The sequence below is a fragment of the Loxodonta africana genome, chromosome 12 (genome assembly GCF_030014295.1).
Source record: "Loxodonta africana isolate mLoxAfr1 chromosome 12, mLoxAfr1.hap2, whole genome shotgun sequence".
NCBI classification, from domain to species: Eukaryota; Metazoa; Chordata; class Mammalia; order Proboscidea; family Elephantidae; genus Loxodonta; species Loxodonta africana.
This window is the reverse complement of record NC_087353.1, coordinates 37,620,369-37,635,505: the sequence shown is the minus strand read 5'-3', so window position 1 is coordinate 37,635,505 and position 15,137 is coordinate 37,620,369. Positions and strand designations below refer to the sequence as shown.

The 15,137-nt window shown below is 46.4% G+C and overlaps 1 protein-coding gene across 2 annotated transcripts; it reads right to left on the bottom strand.

Annotated features, from left to right (window-relative positions):
• Positions 1–356: 356 nt before the first annotated feature.
• On the bottom strand, positions 357–14,971 carry FKBP1B (FKBP prolyl isomerase 1B). Of its 2 annotated transcripts, none has more exons than XM_010591951.3 (4): positions 14,856–14,971; positions 8,616–8,663; positions 3,824–3,936; positions 357–2,799 (listed from the first exon to the last, which is right to left on the bottom strand). In XM_010591951.3, exons 1-4 carry the CDS (start codon positions 14,890–14,892, stop codon positions 2,671–2,673), a joined length of 327 nt encoding a protein of 108 aa, XP_010590253.1. In that variant the 5' UTR covers positions 14,893–14,971; the 3' UTR covers positions 357–2,670. The 2 variants fall into 2 exon arrangements, with proteins under 2 accessions (XP_010590253.1, XP_010590254.1); XM_010591952.3 differs by having other exon boundaries at positions 2,701–2,844.
• Positions 14,972–15,137: the final 166 nt, after the last annotated feature.

Genomic DNA, 15,137 nt, shown 5'->3' with positions numbered 1-15,137 from the left:
TGCTTTTAAGAGTGCAACAAGTGCACGTATATGTATTCACATGGGTGCCAGAGCTGCTTTCATCAAGGTTAAATTTTGAGCCTCTAAGAAAGATACCGAATGAATACAGAATTTATTGAAAGTTTTGAAATTACAGGTACAACACATCTCACTATCAGTCTCCTGCTTGACAACATTCAGTGGCTCTTAAAGGACAATGTCAAAATCCTCTAGCATATGGCATCATAATTTTCTGTGTTACCTTTTTAAGAGTGCCAGGAAAGTAGAGTCATACCTCAGTTTATCTGCAAAGCCCGGCAAATCCTCTGAAGGTGACAGCTAGTAGGTATTTGTACTTCAGGGGGGTTCTCTTAGTGTCTCCTTTTACCACCTAGGTTATAAATATTCTAAACCGAGATCTTTTATATGACCCTGCAGCAGGCACCTGAAGTGGTCCTTGGTGCTATTTTTAGTTACCCTGTTGGTGTCACAGCAGAAAACATAAGTACATGTTTTACGCACAGTGAATCTGAGAAATTATCACAGGCATCCAGGTCATTGAGGAAAGCTGGGAACCAGGATGTCCTGGATGAGATACTCCTAAGAGGAATGAGTACAGCACCCTCCCCTGGCTGGTCAGGTCCCATGGTAGGGGTGAGCAGAGGGACTCTGGGTGATTAAAAGTAAAGCAGCCCCTTTCTAACTTTTTTTTTTTTTTAAACTTTTGAGCTTCAAATGAACGTTTACAAATCAAGTCAGACTGTCACATATAAGTTTATATACACCTTACTCCATACTCCCACTTGCTCTCCCCCTAATGAGTCAGCCCTTCCAGTCTCCTTTCATGACAATTTTGCCAGCTTCCAACTCTCTCTATGCTCCCATCCCCCCTCCAGACAGGAGATGCCAACACAGTCTCAAGTGTCCACCTGATACAGATAGCTCACTCTTCATCAGCATCTCTCTCCTACCCACTGTCCAGTCCCTTCCATGTCTGATGAGTTGTCTTGGGGAGTGGTTCCTGTCCTGGGCCAACAGAAGGTTTGGGGACCATGACCACCAGGATTCCTCAGTCAGACCATTAAGTATGGGCTTTTTGTGAGAATTTGGGGTCTGCATCCCACTGATCTCCTGCTCCCTCAGGGGTTCTCTGTTGTGCTCCCTGTCAGGGCAGTCATTGGTTATGGCTGGGCACCAGCTAGTTCTTCTGGTCTCAGGATGATGTAAGTCTCTGGTTCATGTGGCCGTTTCTGTCTCGGGCTCATATCTAACTTCATTTTCTCCATCCTAAAGCACTACCTCTTCATTAACTACTCAACTCCCTCAGCACAGTAGGCTAGGGCTTCTCAGAAATGAAAGGGGTAGATGAACTAGCCAAAATGACATGGCCACATATCACATACATGACATCGTGTGATGTGTCAGTGGGTCAGTGAAGGAAAACTAAGTACTGTTATCAGCCCCCTCCCCCCTCAGTCTCGAAACAATTCCAAGTCATCACTGACAGTAACGCTGAATATGGTCAAGAGCTTTTCTCACCCTACACAGGTTAAAAGTCTCATTCACACTGCCCTATACACAGCCCACCCCAATAAGTGGACTTGTTTTAAAACCTAACTAGGGATTCCAGTGAGTTAATGTAAATGAAAATAAGCAGCATATATGGAAACAGGTTTAGAATCATACATTCCTCTCAGAAGTAACTTCTCAATGTAAGTTAGCAAATCTAGAAGAAACTAAATGGTATATGTGAAATAGGCTCAGGATCACATTCTTTTCCAAAGTAACTTCCGAGTGTGAATGTATGGCTCAAGCCCATAACAGCTTCAGTTTCTTCAGATACACAAAATGCTGTTTCCATTGGGTGAGGGGTGTTTATCCCTCTTGCTCCAAGTCCAAACAAGAAGAGACTGTGTTCATGAAAGTGCTGCAGGATTTGAACACAACATCCTCCTCAAATTCTGCAGAGGAGACTCCTGAGCCTGTGAGATGAGTGGAGGTAATACCTATCTTGTAGGGTTGCTTTGAGAATTGGCGATGATTTATTAAAAGTTCATAGAACAAGGTCCAGCATGTGCAATGCTCACACTGTAGCTATTATGTTCGTGATCACTCTCCTAGTGACGTGGATACTTCTTTCCACCCTTTTTTCCCAAGGGCAACTGGCTTGTGTGATCCTGAAAGCAGTTCCCGTTTATAACAAGGATGGACAGGAATTTGTCAAGCATGTAGCCTTTATTTGACATACTATTTCCAAATAGGACATTTGTTTAAGTTAGCAGCAAACAGAACTTACAAGTGACAACAAAGGTAACTGGCTCAAGTCCCTCTGTGTACACCATGTACATTTCATGTCTGAGCACCTTGTGTGTCTGGCTTAAGTGAAGGTAAGGCAGTGTAGATTGTGCAAACAAGAAATTAGCGTTCTCTGATCAAGAATGGCTACTACATGCATCACATGAAATGCACAACCTGTTTCAATCCGCAACTGAAGTTTGCTCAAGCAAAGATGTGCATGAACAATGACAAACACATAAAGAGCAACGTGGGCAGAGAGAATGGATAATGCCTTGGGGCAGTGAGGTTGGCACACTGATCAAGAGCCCCAAATGGAGGAGCCGTCCCAGTGGCAGAGCAGGCTAGGAGGGTGAGCAGCAGCCATCTCCAGCCACCTCGAGTTCCTTCCTGCCTTCACTCTAAGTTGAGCAGCTCCACGTCAAAGATGAGGGTGGCATTGGGAGGGATGACACCAGGGTGGCCTGTGGCTCCATATGCCACATCAGGGGTGCAGGTCAGCTTCGCCCTCTGCCCCAAGCTCATCTAGCAGGGATGGGGGCAGATGGGGAGAGGAGAAAGAGGACCCAGCTTGATTTAAAAGAAAAAAGTAAGGTGACTATGGCATTTTCCCAAACCATCCTTGTAACTCTACTGGTATGAGATTAATTTTATATGTGGCTTGTTGAAGCTGCTAAGATCTGTAACAAACGCACAGATGCTGCCTCAAAATAACAGAGACTTGACTATGGGACAGTAACTTCCACAACGTAGTCTGAAAATTCATTCATCCTACAAACTACGGGTTATGCAATTAGTGTATGGCCCAACCACTTCTATTTGTTCACGATCTCACTTTCTTCCAAAGAAGCCTGAAGAGGGTACATAAGAGCACATGTACACACCCAAGTAGGTGAGAGACACAGTTCATCAAAGGTTAGAGGTCAGAGACCATAGGAAGTGGGGAGGGTTAAGAGGCCTACTCAGATGGTATGCACCATATGACTTCATAGAACAGACCAAGAAAGAAGAACCAGGGCTCATCACAGCAGTAGTCAAGAACTCGCTTGACATTAGTGGCACAAATGGTAGAATTTGAATAAGGTCTGTAGCTTAGTTAATAGTATTGTGTCAATGTCGATTTCCTGGTTTTGATCATTGTACTACACTTGTATAAGATATTAACGCTTCGGGAAGCTGCGTTAAAGATTGCTACTATTTTTGTACTATTTTTACAATTCTGAAATTGTTTTTAAAAAAAACACTTCCTTGGCCTACCCCACCCCAGCTCTTCTGCTGTCTCAGTCTTAGACAGCTGGTAGCTCACAGGCCTCCTCAGCTAGTCCTGAGAAAGCCTGGGGGGATATGCTTGGGATGAGAGCCGTAGTGACACAAAGGAGGGCGTGCTGGCAATGAAAGTATTGGGGACACAAAGCCAGGACTATTCACTAGCTGGCATTGCCATGCCCTGATGGTAGTGGTCTGTAATAGGGTAAGGGGTGAAGGGCAGAGTGCTGAGCCCAGATCCCTAACTTGTTAGATCCTGTTTAACCGAGAATCCTCCTCCTACCTGGGCTGCACCCTCTTCAAAACCCTTGATGACTTCCTGTTTGCCAATTCTGAACTTGAAAGGCTTGTTTCTGTCTCTGGATGAATCAAATTTCTTCCCATTTTGGAGCATTCCTGCCAAAGCAATAGGGTGGAAAAGAGTTGTGGTCATGGGTTGACTCCCAATTCAGGTCCAACATGTCTAAAATGGAATTCCTATTCTGCATAAGCCTGCTCTGCTTCCAACCCTCCCCGTTGGTACTGTTGCCCAAGCAAGCAACCTGGACTCTGTCCTGAACTCTTTCCTCTGCCTTACCCCCGCATTCAACCTGTCACCAAGTCCTCTGTATCTTTCGAATCCACCTATTTCCCCATTTCTATGACCAGCACCCTATCATCTCACCAAGTCACCATCGTGCCTCACTTGTTTACAGCAACAATCTCGTAACTGGTCTTCTCCATGCTTACGTCTTTTTTGTGTTCTCCACACAGCACTCTGCTGGATTATTTAAAAACACAAATCTGATTATATTATCCCCTGCATAAAGCGCTCCAATAGCTGCCCACGGCAGAATCCAAATGCTTACGCTGCATACAGGCCTTCAATGTCTGGCTGTCACCTGCCTGATAGCCCTTCTCTGCTCTCCTCTTCCTCTCCTCTCCCTATGTTCTGTTCATATCACACCTTTCTCAAATGCCTCTGTATTTCAGAACTTTTTTTTTTGTGCTACTTCCTTAGCCTGAAGATCTGTTTTTCCAGGCCTGTCAGCCTCAGGTGGAGTCCTCACCTGGTTTTCCTGAGGTTCCCCGCAACATACCGAAACCCACCGTCACATCATCCCCTGCTGCAGTGAGTCAGGTGACCCACCTGGTCAGGGGTGGTCTCCAGACCCCACACAAACAGGATTGTTTAGAGCTGGAATACTCCAGGTGCTGCCTCCAGCAGCTCAGAGCTTCTCCCACCCTTGTCATCCCTGAGGTCCACATGTTGCCTCAGTCTAGCTGCCCAAGGCCCAAGAGCTGCTTTTCTATTTTTAATTCTTACTGGTGACTCTGACCCAAAGACCAGTCCTTCTGTAAATGATGCTATTCTGCAACTTCTTGCAGCCCCTGGTCCACACAGAAGGCAATCCGAGACTAGAGAAAGACCTGGCAAGTAAGTCCAGAGACTGGTTTTGCCTTCACTCTGATGTGAACTCCCCATGTGACCTTAGGCAAGTCACTTCCTCTCTCAAGGCCTCAGATGCACCATGTTTAAAAATGGGGACAGGGCCAGCTTAGGGTCTGAGCATCTATGATTACATTCCTGATTCCTACAACTTAAATGTGTACAAGAGAAACAGTCTTATTTCCTACTTTCTGGATAGAATAAATTAGGCTCTTGCCCTGAGTACTAAATCAGGCAAAGGAGGAAACCCTGCTGGCTATACAGAGATACACACAGATGGATGCTAAGGAGATAAATACAAACTCATACATACACACAGGCTGTGAAGATATTTAAATACACAGGAATAAGTATGCATGCTCACATGCACTTACGCACATACACAAGACACCTGATGGCCAAACAGATACGAAGACAACATTTAGATGCACAGACCTACACACCTGTTCACGGCCACATACTTTGACAGATATGCACGTGGATGTGCCTTGCACACATACACATATTCACGCACTCCATTTAAAAGTGGATTTCTCATTCCCTAACTCCATGTTTCGTATGACTTCATGTATTTCAGGCCAGATACAGTTATTGACTGTGACAAGCTCAGCCAGAACTCCATGCAGTCCAAAAGCAAAAGCATATAAATATGATTACCTGATTTGACAACTGTGCCATTGCAATGCAGTGGATAAAGAATGTTTTGTTTGTTTTTTTGTTCTATCAATGTTGCTGGATCGGTTGTAATCCACAGGGGGAAAAAAATGAACCTTGACCCCTACCTCACCCATATGCAAAAATCAACTCCACAGATGAATCATAGACCTAAATATGAAAGACAAAATAATAAAGCTTCTACAAGATAATAAATAGAAGAATATCTTCATGACCTAGGGAAAGACAGATTTCTTGACCAAGCTACAAAAAGCACTAGCCATAAAGGAGAAGATTAATAAATTGGACTTAATTAACATTAAGAACTTCTGTTCAAAAGACACCATTAAAAGAGTAAAAAGACAAGCCATGGTGTGGGAAGCTTATGGAATAGATGTAATCAGCAAAAGACTTCATACAAAATATATAAAGAACTCTTAAATGAATAAGAAAAATATAACCTAACTTTTTTAAACGGGCAAAATTCGAACTGACAAAAAAGGATATTCGGATGGCCAGTAAGCACACGAAAAAGTGCTCAACTTCATTCATCATCAGGGATATGCAAATCAAAACCACAATGAGATACCACTGAGCACCCACCAGAGCAGGCCAAAAACAAACCAAAAAACCTAACAATACCAAGTGTTGGTGAGGAAATAGGGTAACTGAAACTCATACTCTTCTGGTGGAACTATAAATTGGCGCATCTACTCTGGAAAGTTGTTTGACAGTACCTGTTAAGGCTCCGTATACCGGGCGTGTACCCTGCAATTCCACTTCTGGGTCCAGACCCAAAAGAAACATGTACCTATAGGCACCAAAAGACATCTACAAGACTGTTCAAAGCAACTCTACTTGTAATAACCAAAAACTATACACAACTGAAATGTTCATCCCCAGTAGGAAGAATGAATCAATTGTAGTATATTCAAACAATGAAACAATGCACAGGAATATAAAAGAACAAAGTACAATGGGTGAATATCACAGACGATGTTGAGTGAAAAGCCAAACACAAAAGACAACAGTCAAGAACACATACTGTGTAATGCCATTTCTATAAAGTTCAAAAAGAGGCAAAATTAATCTATGGGGGCAAAAGTCAGAATAATGGCTACCTTTGGAGACACAATGACCAAGAGGAGGCATGAGGGAGACTTTTGGGGGAGCTGATAATGCTTTATACGTTGGTCTGGGTGGTGGTTGGAGTCCCTGGGTGGTGCAAATGGCTGCTAACCAAAAGACTGGAGGTTCACTCTGCCCAGTGGTGCCATGGAAGAAAGGCCTGGTGATCTATTTCCAAAAACCCCACCGAGCACAGTTCTGAACGCTACTCTGGCACACAAAACTGACTCGACAGCAACCGGTGGTAGTGGTGGGTGGTGGTTACCTAAGTGTGGTCACTTTGAAAAAATACATTGAGCTGTACATCTTAGATTTATGCTCTCCATGGTATGTATTTAAAAAGTCCCACAGTCTCTTGCTCTGTTTGATGAGACAGTCCCTCCCCAAACCAGAGCCACTCACAGCGGAAGTTAGTATTTAATGCCCATTGCCTGGTCTCTGTATGTATTGTGAAAAGTCTTTGCAAAAGGATGTGGCTTCAGTAACTTGATAAGTACAGGTCTGTCTGCAATATGTAGAACAGATAAATCAATTACATGGGTCAGAGGCCCCAGAGGACTCGTGGTAATTAGACCACATCACCGGGAGATAAAACACAGCTCCAGCCCACTGACGTCAGCGACTGGCAACACAGCTTGTTGAGAAACACCCACACCGTCTGCCTAGAATTAACCCGGCGCTTCACACTGGCCCAGAGAACTACTAAAAATGGCCCCATCCGATTATGTCCTAGAAATTAAACTGGCCTTGCTGTCTGCTAAATGGCTGTCACCTGGTTCGCCACATTAGGAAGACGGTCACAAGACAGAACACTTGCTCCCCCCCCTCCCGGAACAAACACCTGCTCATGATCTTCCTGCCAGCAGTTCTGAGGAACTCCATTGAGAATGTCCCTCAGTCCACCTACATTCAGATACAGATCATCCATGAGGGTCAACAGAGATGCGGGCCCTCCTCTGGGCTCCCATAGCACCCTGATACAGACACTGCCATTACCCCTACCCCTCACACTGCATCTGAGCCTCTGGTTGGCTTATATGCCCCCCGCACTACCCCCTGCCCACCCCAGCCTAGGGAAGGCAGGGATTCTCCCTTTTCATCTTTGTGTCCCCAGTGTCTAGCACAGTGTCTCACACACAGTAGGTGCTCAATTACAGTAGGCCGAGTTGAATACAGGTAGTCCCCGACTCAGACTCACAACATATTCACATTACAAGGAACCACACTTACAACTGTTTTGTTTTGTTTGGGTACATCTTATTGTTAGTAATATGTATATTTGCCAATGTTATCATTCTCAGATGTTTGCTTGCAGATGTTCAATGTGATTTAAAAGGTACTGATAATAAAAAGCAATAATAATGACAACGAAAAAAAACGAGTATCTGACTTACATCAGAACCAACATATGACAGAGTTGTTGAAACAGAACCCTGTCATAACTCGAGGACTACTTGTAGTCTATTTCTAAAAAGAGAAAGGAAATTCTGAGGAAGCCAACTTCCTCTTCTCTAACAATACTGTAAGCTGAAAAGGGAGTCTGCCTGGGAGAGTAAGGGCTCCCAGAGCTTTAAGAGGGCCTTCCAAAGACAGAACCACGAGCACCCGAGCTCCACCCTGCCTGCATCAGGCTCAATGGCAGGCTGGCACCTAGGAGGGCCTTGTTGGTATAAGTGGGGAGCGGTTGACCTTGCAAGCCCTCTTTCTCATTCCCACCAGGCTGGCTGGGAGGAGTGGGGGATATCTGGTCATAGGAAGAGAGTAGGCTGCTTTGGGCTTTAGGAGCACACACCTCTGGAGGAGGGGTATCAGAGAACTGCCTGAGGAGGCGCAGGTCTGGGTGAGAGTAGGGAGAGAGGCCTACCTGTGTAGTGCACCACGCACGTCTGGCCCTTCTTGGGGAACGTCCTTCCTGCAGGGAGATAGAGGGCAGATAAAGGAGTAAAATTTTAGAAAACTCATCCGGGACATTCAGATGTGATCGTGGCGCAAGGCCCACCTCCCCATCTACAACCTGGGTCCCAGCACTCCACACCATGGAGGTGGCCCTGGCCCTAGTTCTGGCTTCATGACTTGTATGAGCCAGAACTTCTCACTTCACCTCTCTGGTCTTGATTTGAATGTTCTTCCTTCAGTTTCCTCAACTCCACTCTTTCCTGGTTCTTTCCTTTCTCTGATTACTCCTTCTAGTTTCCTTCACTCATTTCACCAAGACTTACCAAGTACTGACTGTATGCTGGGCCTGGGCCTGATTCTGGGTAGACAGCAGTGAACAATACAGACAAGTTCCCTGCTCTTTTGAAGTTTACATTCTAATAGAGGGAAACAAACAAAACTCAGATAAGCAAGATAATTAAAGATTGTGATAAAAGCTCTGAAGGAAAAAAAACAATGATGAATTAAAGAGAGATATACCATGATAGGCCATTTTAGAAAGGATGGTCAAAGAGGTTTCTCGGAGAAGGTGACCTTTTTGCTGAGACTTGAAGGATGAGCAAAATGCTGGGAAAGAGCACTCTGGGAAGAGGGAGCAACAAGTGCACAACCCTTGAGATAGGGACAGATGAGCGTGCTTGCTGAATAGAAAGGAGCCCAGGTGACTGGGAAGAAGTGAGTGAGAAGGGGAGAGGTGGGAAAAACCCAGATCAGGCAGGTCTGAAGCCGCGGGAAGGTTTTTAAGCAAGAGAATGACATAATCAGAATTAAGATTTTATAAGATCACTCTGGCTGCTGTGTGTAGAATGGATGGTTAGGCGCCTGTTGCAATAATCCAGACAAGAAATCAATGATGGCTTGAATTAAGGTGCTGGCAGCGGAGGAGAGAGCAAAATAGATTGGAGATATATTTTGGAAATGGAGCTGACAGGGCATGCTAATGGATTGGACATTGTGTCCAGGATGAGGGAAAAGAAGCAAACAAGGATGATGCCTAGGTTTTCAGTTTGGCAACTGGATGGCTAATAGAGCGATTTCCTGAGTTGGGGAAGACTGGAGAGAAACAGATTTGTGTGAGTAGCAAGCAAGTGCTGTGTTTTGGATATGCTAGGCTTGAGACACCTATTAGAGACATAGAGTTTATATTGCAAATAGGCAAATGGAGAGTCTGCACTGGAGATAATAAGTTTGGGTAGAACTTAAAGCCGTGGGGCTGGATAACAAAGCCTTTTGTTGTTCGCTGCCATCAGGTCAGCCCCCAACTCTGGTGACCCTGTGCACAATGGAACAAAATGCTGCCCAGTCCTGTGCCATCCCCATGATTGGTTGTGGATCTGATCATTGTGATCCATAGAGTTTTTATTGGTTGATTTTCAGTAAATTGTCAGGGTTTTCTTCCTGGTTTATCTTAGTCTGGAAGCTCTGTTGAAACATGTTCAGCATCATAGGTGTCATGGATTGAATTATGTCCCCCCTAAAAATGTGTGTATTAACTTGGCTAGGCCATGATTCCCAGTATTCTGTGGTTGTCTTCCATTTCATGATTATAATTTTATGTTAAAGAGAATTAGGGTGCGATTGTAATACCACCCTTACCCAAGTCACCTCCCTGACCCCAGGTAAAGGAAGTTTTCCTGGGGTGTGGCCTGCACCACCTTTTATCTCTTAAGAGATAAAAGGAAATGGAAACAAGCAGAGATTTGGGGACCTCATACCACTAAGAAAGCAACACCAGGAGCAGAGTGAGTCCTTTGGATCTGGGATCCTGCACCTGAGAAGCTCCTTGACCAGGGGAAGGTTGAGGAGGAGGACCTTCCTCCAGAATTGACAGAGAGAGAAAGCCTTCCCCTGGAGCCGACACCCTAAATTTGGACTTGTAACCTACTTGACTGTGAGAGAATAAATTTCTTTTTGTTAAAGCCATCCACTTGTGTTATTTCTGTTATAGCAGCACTAGGTGACTAAGACAATAGGAACACACAGTCCTCCACGGACAGATGAGTTATAGCTATGCATGAGGTGCACTGGCCAGGAACTGAACCCAGGTCTCCAATATGGAAGGCGAGACTTCTACCCTCATAACAAAGCTTATGGAGGGCTAACAACTGAGCCAACATTTAGAAGATGCTATAAGAAATTATGGATAACATTGCAAAGAATGGGAATTCCAGAACACTTAACTGTGCTCATGAGACCTGTACGAAGACCAAAAGGCAGTCGTTCAAACAGAACAAAGGGATACTGTGTGGTTTAAAGTCAGGAAAGGTGAACATCAGGGTCATATCCTCTCACCATACTTATTCAATCTATATGCTGGAAAAATAATCTGAGATACTGGACTATATGAAGAAGAATAGGGCATCAGGATTGGAGGAAGACACATTAACAACCTGTGATATGCAGATGACACAACCTTGCTTGCTAAAAGTGAAGAGGATTCAAGCACTTACTGATGAAGATGAAAGATGACAGCCTTCAATCTAGATTGCACCTCAACATAAAGAAAACAAAAATCCTCACAACTGGATCAATAAGCAACATTATGATAAATGGAGGAAAGACTGAAGTTGTCCAGGACTTTATTTTACTTGGATTCACAATCAACACCCATGGAAGCAGCAGTCAAGAAATCAGACAACGTATTGCATTGGGCAAATCTGCTGCAAAAGACCTCTTTAAAGTGTTAAAAAGGCAAGGATGTCACTTTGAGGACTAAGGTGTGCCTGACCCAAGCTATGGTATTTTTCAACCACCTCATATGCATGCAAAAGCTGGACAATGAATAAGGAAGACCGAAGAAGAATTGATGCCTTTGAATTACAGTGTTGGTGAAGAATATCGAATATACCATGGACGACCAGAAGAACAAACAAATCTGTCTTGGAGGAAGTACAGCCAGAATGCTCCTTAGAAGCAAGGATGGCAAGACTTAGTCTTCACCTACATTGGACATGTTATCAGGAGGGACCAATCCCTGGAGAAAGGCATCATGCTCAGCCAAGTGGAGAGTCAGTGAAAAAGAGGAAGACCTTCAATGAGATGGATTAACACAGTGGCTGCAACAATGGGCTCAAAAACAGCAAAGATTGTGAGGATGGCACTAGACCGGCAGTGTTCTGTTCTGTTGTACGTAGGGTTGACTTGAAGGCAGCTAACAATAACAATATAGGGTCACTATGAGTCAGAATCGGCTGGATGGCAATGGGTTTGGTTTGGGTTTATGGGAGCATGGAGAAGGGAACAACTAATGGACTGGGAGAGTCAGGGAAAGCATCATAGAGGAAATAATGGTTAAACTGAGTCTTAAAAGATAAGTCGGAGTTCGCCAGAGGAAGAAATGGGAGGTAATCTGGGAAAAGGGAATGGCGTGAACAAAGGTTAGAGTCAAGCAATAGCAGGATCACTGTCCTTTTCACCGCTGTAACCCTAGGCCTAGCACACAGTAAATGTTTAATAAATATTGGCTGAATGAATGGTGTGTTTAACAGCTTGCAGGCAACTAGGTAAAGATGGAGTTAAAGCTAGTAGTGGTGGGTAGGAACAAGTAGTAAAAGAAGAGGCTCTGGTGTAGAAGGTTAGAATAGGCCATATCACTGAGGGCCTGTTATGGATTGAATTATGGCCCCCCAAAATAAATGCTGTAAATCCTAACTTCCACACCTGTGGTTTTGGAGTGGAAAAACTCTATGGGGCAGTTCTACTCTGTCCTATAGGGTCGCTATGAGTCAGAATTGACTCGACGGCACTGGCGTGGTGCACTGGTTAAGAGCTACGGCTGCTAACCAAAAGGTCAGTAGTTCGAATCCACTAGCCACTCCACGGAAACCCTACGGGGCAGTTCTACTCTGTCCTATAGTGTCACTTTGAGTCGGAATTGACTCACAGCAATGTTTTTTTTTTAATGCCTGTGATTATAACCCCATTGGGAATGGGTTGTCTTTGTTATGTTAATGAGACTGGATTAGTATAGGATGTGTCTTAAATCAATCTCTTTTGAGATATAAAGAGATTAAACAAGCAAGCCAAAGAAGCAGAGGTGGGGGAAGAGAGATGCTATGAAGATTGCCCAGTAGAAGCTAGAAAAGACAAGGACCTTCCTCCATAGCCAACAGAGAGAGAAAGCCTTCCCCTAGAGCCAGCACCCTGGATTTGGACTTTTAGCCTCCTAAACCATGAAAAAATAAGTTTCTATATATTAAAGCCACCCATTTGCCATATTTCTCTTACAGCACTAGATGACGAAGACAGGGTCCAATATACTTGGAGGCTGGGAGAATCATTAAAACATTTGATACCTGGGGGAGAGGAATGGTCAGATACGCATTTTAAAAAAGACTTTGGGCTGTGGTATAGAAAATTAGTGGGGTGGGGAGGGGAGACTGAACGGGGGGGGGGGGGAGGGGTTGTGAGACCGAAGCGAGGAGGTGAGGCTGAAGGGAAATGAGGTAAAACTGAAAAGGGGAGGTGAGTCTAAAGGTGGGAAGTGAGACTGAAGGGGGAGGTGAGACTGAATGGAGGAAGTGAGACTGAAGTGGGGAGGTGAGACTGAAGGGGCTGGGGAGAGGATGAAGGGGAGGAGGTGAGGCTGAAAGCAGTGAGATGAGTTTAGAGTCTGTGCAGAAATGCAAGTGAGAGATGATGGTGGCCTGACCTAGGGCAGGGCCTGGGGGAAGGGATCCTAGCAATATTGATCAGGAAGACTTGACAGGACTTGGTAAGGGGACTGACCAAAGACAAGTGTCCCCAGTATGGGAGTATTCTTGTTGCAGTGTTAACTTGTATTTTCCCCTCCTGGCTCTTTTGTACTTCCTGACTCAGGGGTTTACAGAGAGCTGACAGCAGAAAGCCAAATCTCCTCCAGGCTTTCCCTAAACATCTAATCCCCCTCAAGAGAAAATGTTCCGAGTCCCTGGCCAAGAAGGGAGGATAAGGAGAGAACGCTCTAAAGGCTGAGGCTTGTATGAGCCAGGGAAAGAAGATGAGGCCTCCACCCCATCCAAGAACTCTATGGCGGTGCCCTGGGGGAGGGAGGCTGGTGACAAGGACTCAGGGAGATGTTCCCTGGGGCCCAGAAAACGAGGTCCCCATCATGGGCAAAGAAACCTATACCCCACGGGTGACTCGAGGTATCATCTGGGACTTCTAGGGACGACTGTTTTTGAACAAGGAAGGCAGCCTGGAATCAAGAGACCCTCCTAATTCCATGGGGTGGGAATGTCAATAATGTCTAGGGTGAAATACGCCCGTGAAGTGCCGCAGAATGGCCGCTCTAGTCTGAATTAAACTGTACTTAAGAAATAAAGAAATGGCTATTTCCTACACACCCAAACCCAATTATTCAAGGATGTCACCTGAGGTGTCTGGCTTGGGAACGAGAGTCAAGGTACAGGGAACACAGAAAGAGGAGCGCTTGGGGGTGGGGGTGGGGGTGGGGAGGGAGCGTAAGTTCTGTTTTGGACTTGCTGACTTTGAGGTACCCCGTGGGAAGTCTAGGTATAGGTTGAGCAGCAGCCGGATACATGGATCACTGTAAACTCAGGCGGGAGGTCTGGACGGGAGGCTTAGATGTGGAAGCCATCGGTTTCCAGATGATAATGAAAGCCGTGAGAGTGGACAGGATCTCCGGAGAGGGTGAGTGGGGCAGAGAGGATAAAGCGCGATCCAGAGGTGGAGGCGGGAGTGCTTCTCCTTTCCCAGTCTGGCTCTGTCCCTACAGGGTCCCACTGCCCAGTCCGCAGTGACCCGCTCCACACGAGGCCCTGCGTGGGGCGCATTAGAAGGGGGAGGAGTAAAGACCCTTTCCCAGGTTTTCAGAGCGCACGTAGCACGGTAAGGAAAGCGGGGCTAAAACCCAGCCCTGGAAAATGAGCAGCAGCGGATAACCGAGTGGTTCCCTCGGCGGCAGCCAGAGGCCCCTGGGGCAGTCACCCGGCGCAGACCCCAGCCTCTGGGCTTCCACCTTCATACCCCCAGGTGAGCCAGCGCGGAAGGGGATGGCGGAGAATCTTCTTCTAGACTCGGAGGAATCCCGGTCGCGGTCTCCTCCCGCCGCTCCTCATCCTAGGCCCATCCCCCTATCGGCACCCTCAGCACCAAGCGAGTCAGACCCCCGCCCGCCGGGCCCCGCCCTGGGACCCCTCCCCCTCCCCCCGGCTCCACCGCCCGGTACCGTCTCCCGGGGAGATGGTCTCGATCTCCACGCCCATCGTGGTCCCACAGGCCCCGCCTCTGGGGGGGTCCCCGCTGCTGCCCCGACCCCGGCTCGGCAATGGCCCCGGCCTGCTGGCTCTCCGGCTCGCCTCCCCGCCGCCACTGCAGAGCCGGAGGAGGTGCGGCTGGAGTCGGGACCCGCGCGGGGAGGGGCCACGGGAAAGGGGGCGGCGGGGCGGAGCCGCGCGGAAAGGTGGGGTTCGCCGGGGAGGGGCCCTGGAGAAGGGACCCTGACGTGGCC

Excerpts from the sequence above, each read along its gene's own strand:
- FKBP1B (XM_010591951.3), bottom strand. The coding sequence starts at position 14,892 with ATGGGCGTGGAGATCGAGACCATCTCCCCGGGAGACG. Across the intron at positions 8,664-14,855 it reads GACCATCTCCCCGGGAGACG|GAAGGACGTTCCCCAAGAAG; the intron begins GTACCGGGCGGT and ends ATCTCCCTGCAG. Across the intron at positions 2,800-3,823 it reads TTGAAGAGGGTGCAGCCCAG|ATGAGCTTGGGGCAGAGGGC; the intron begins GTAGGAGGAGGA and ends CATCCCTGCTAG.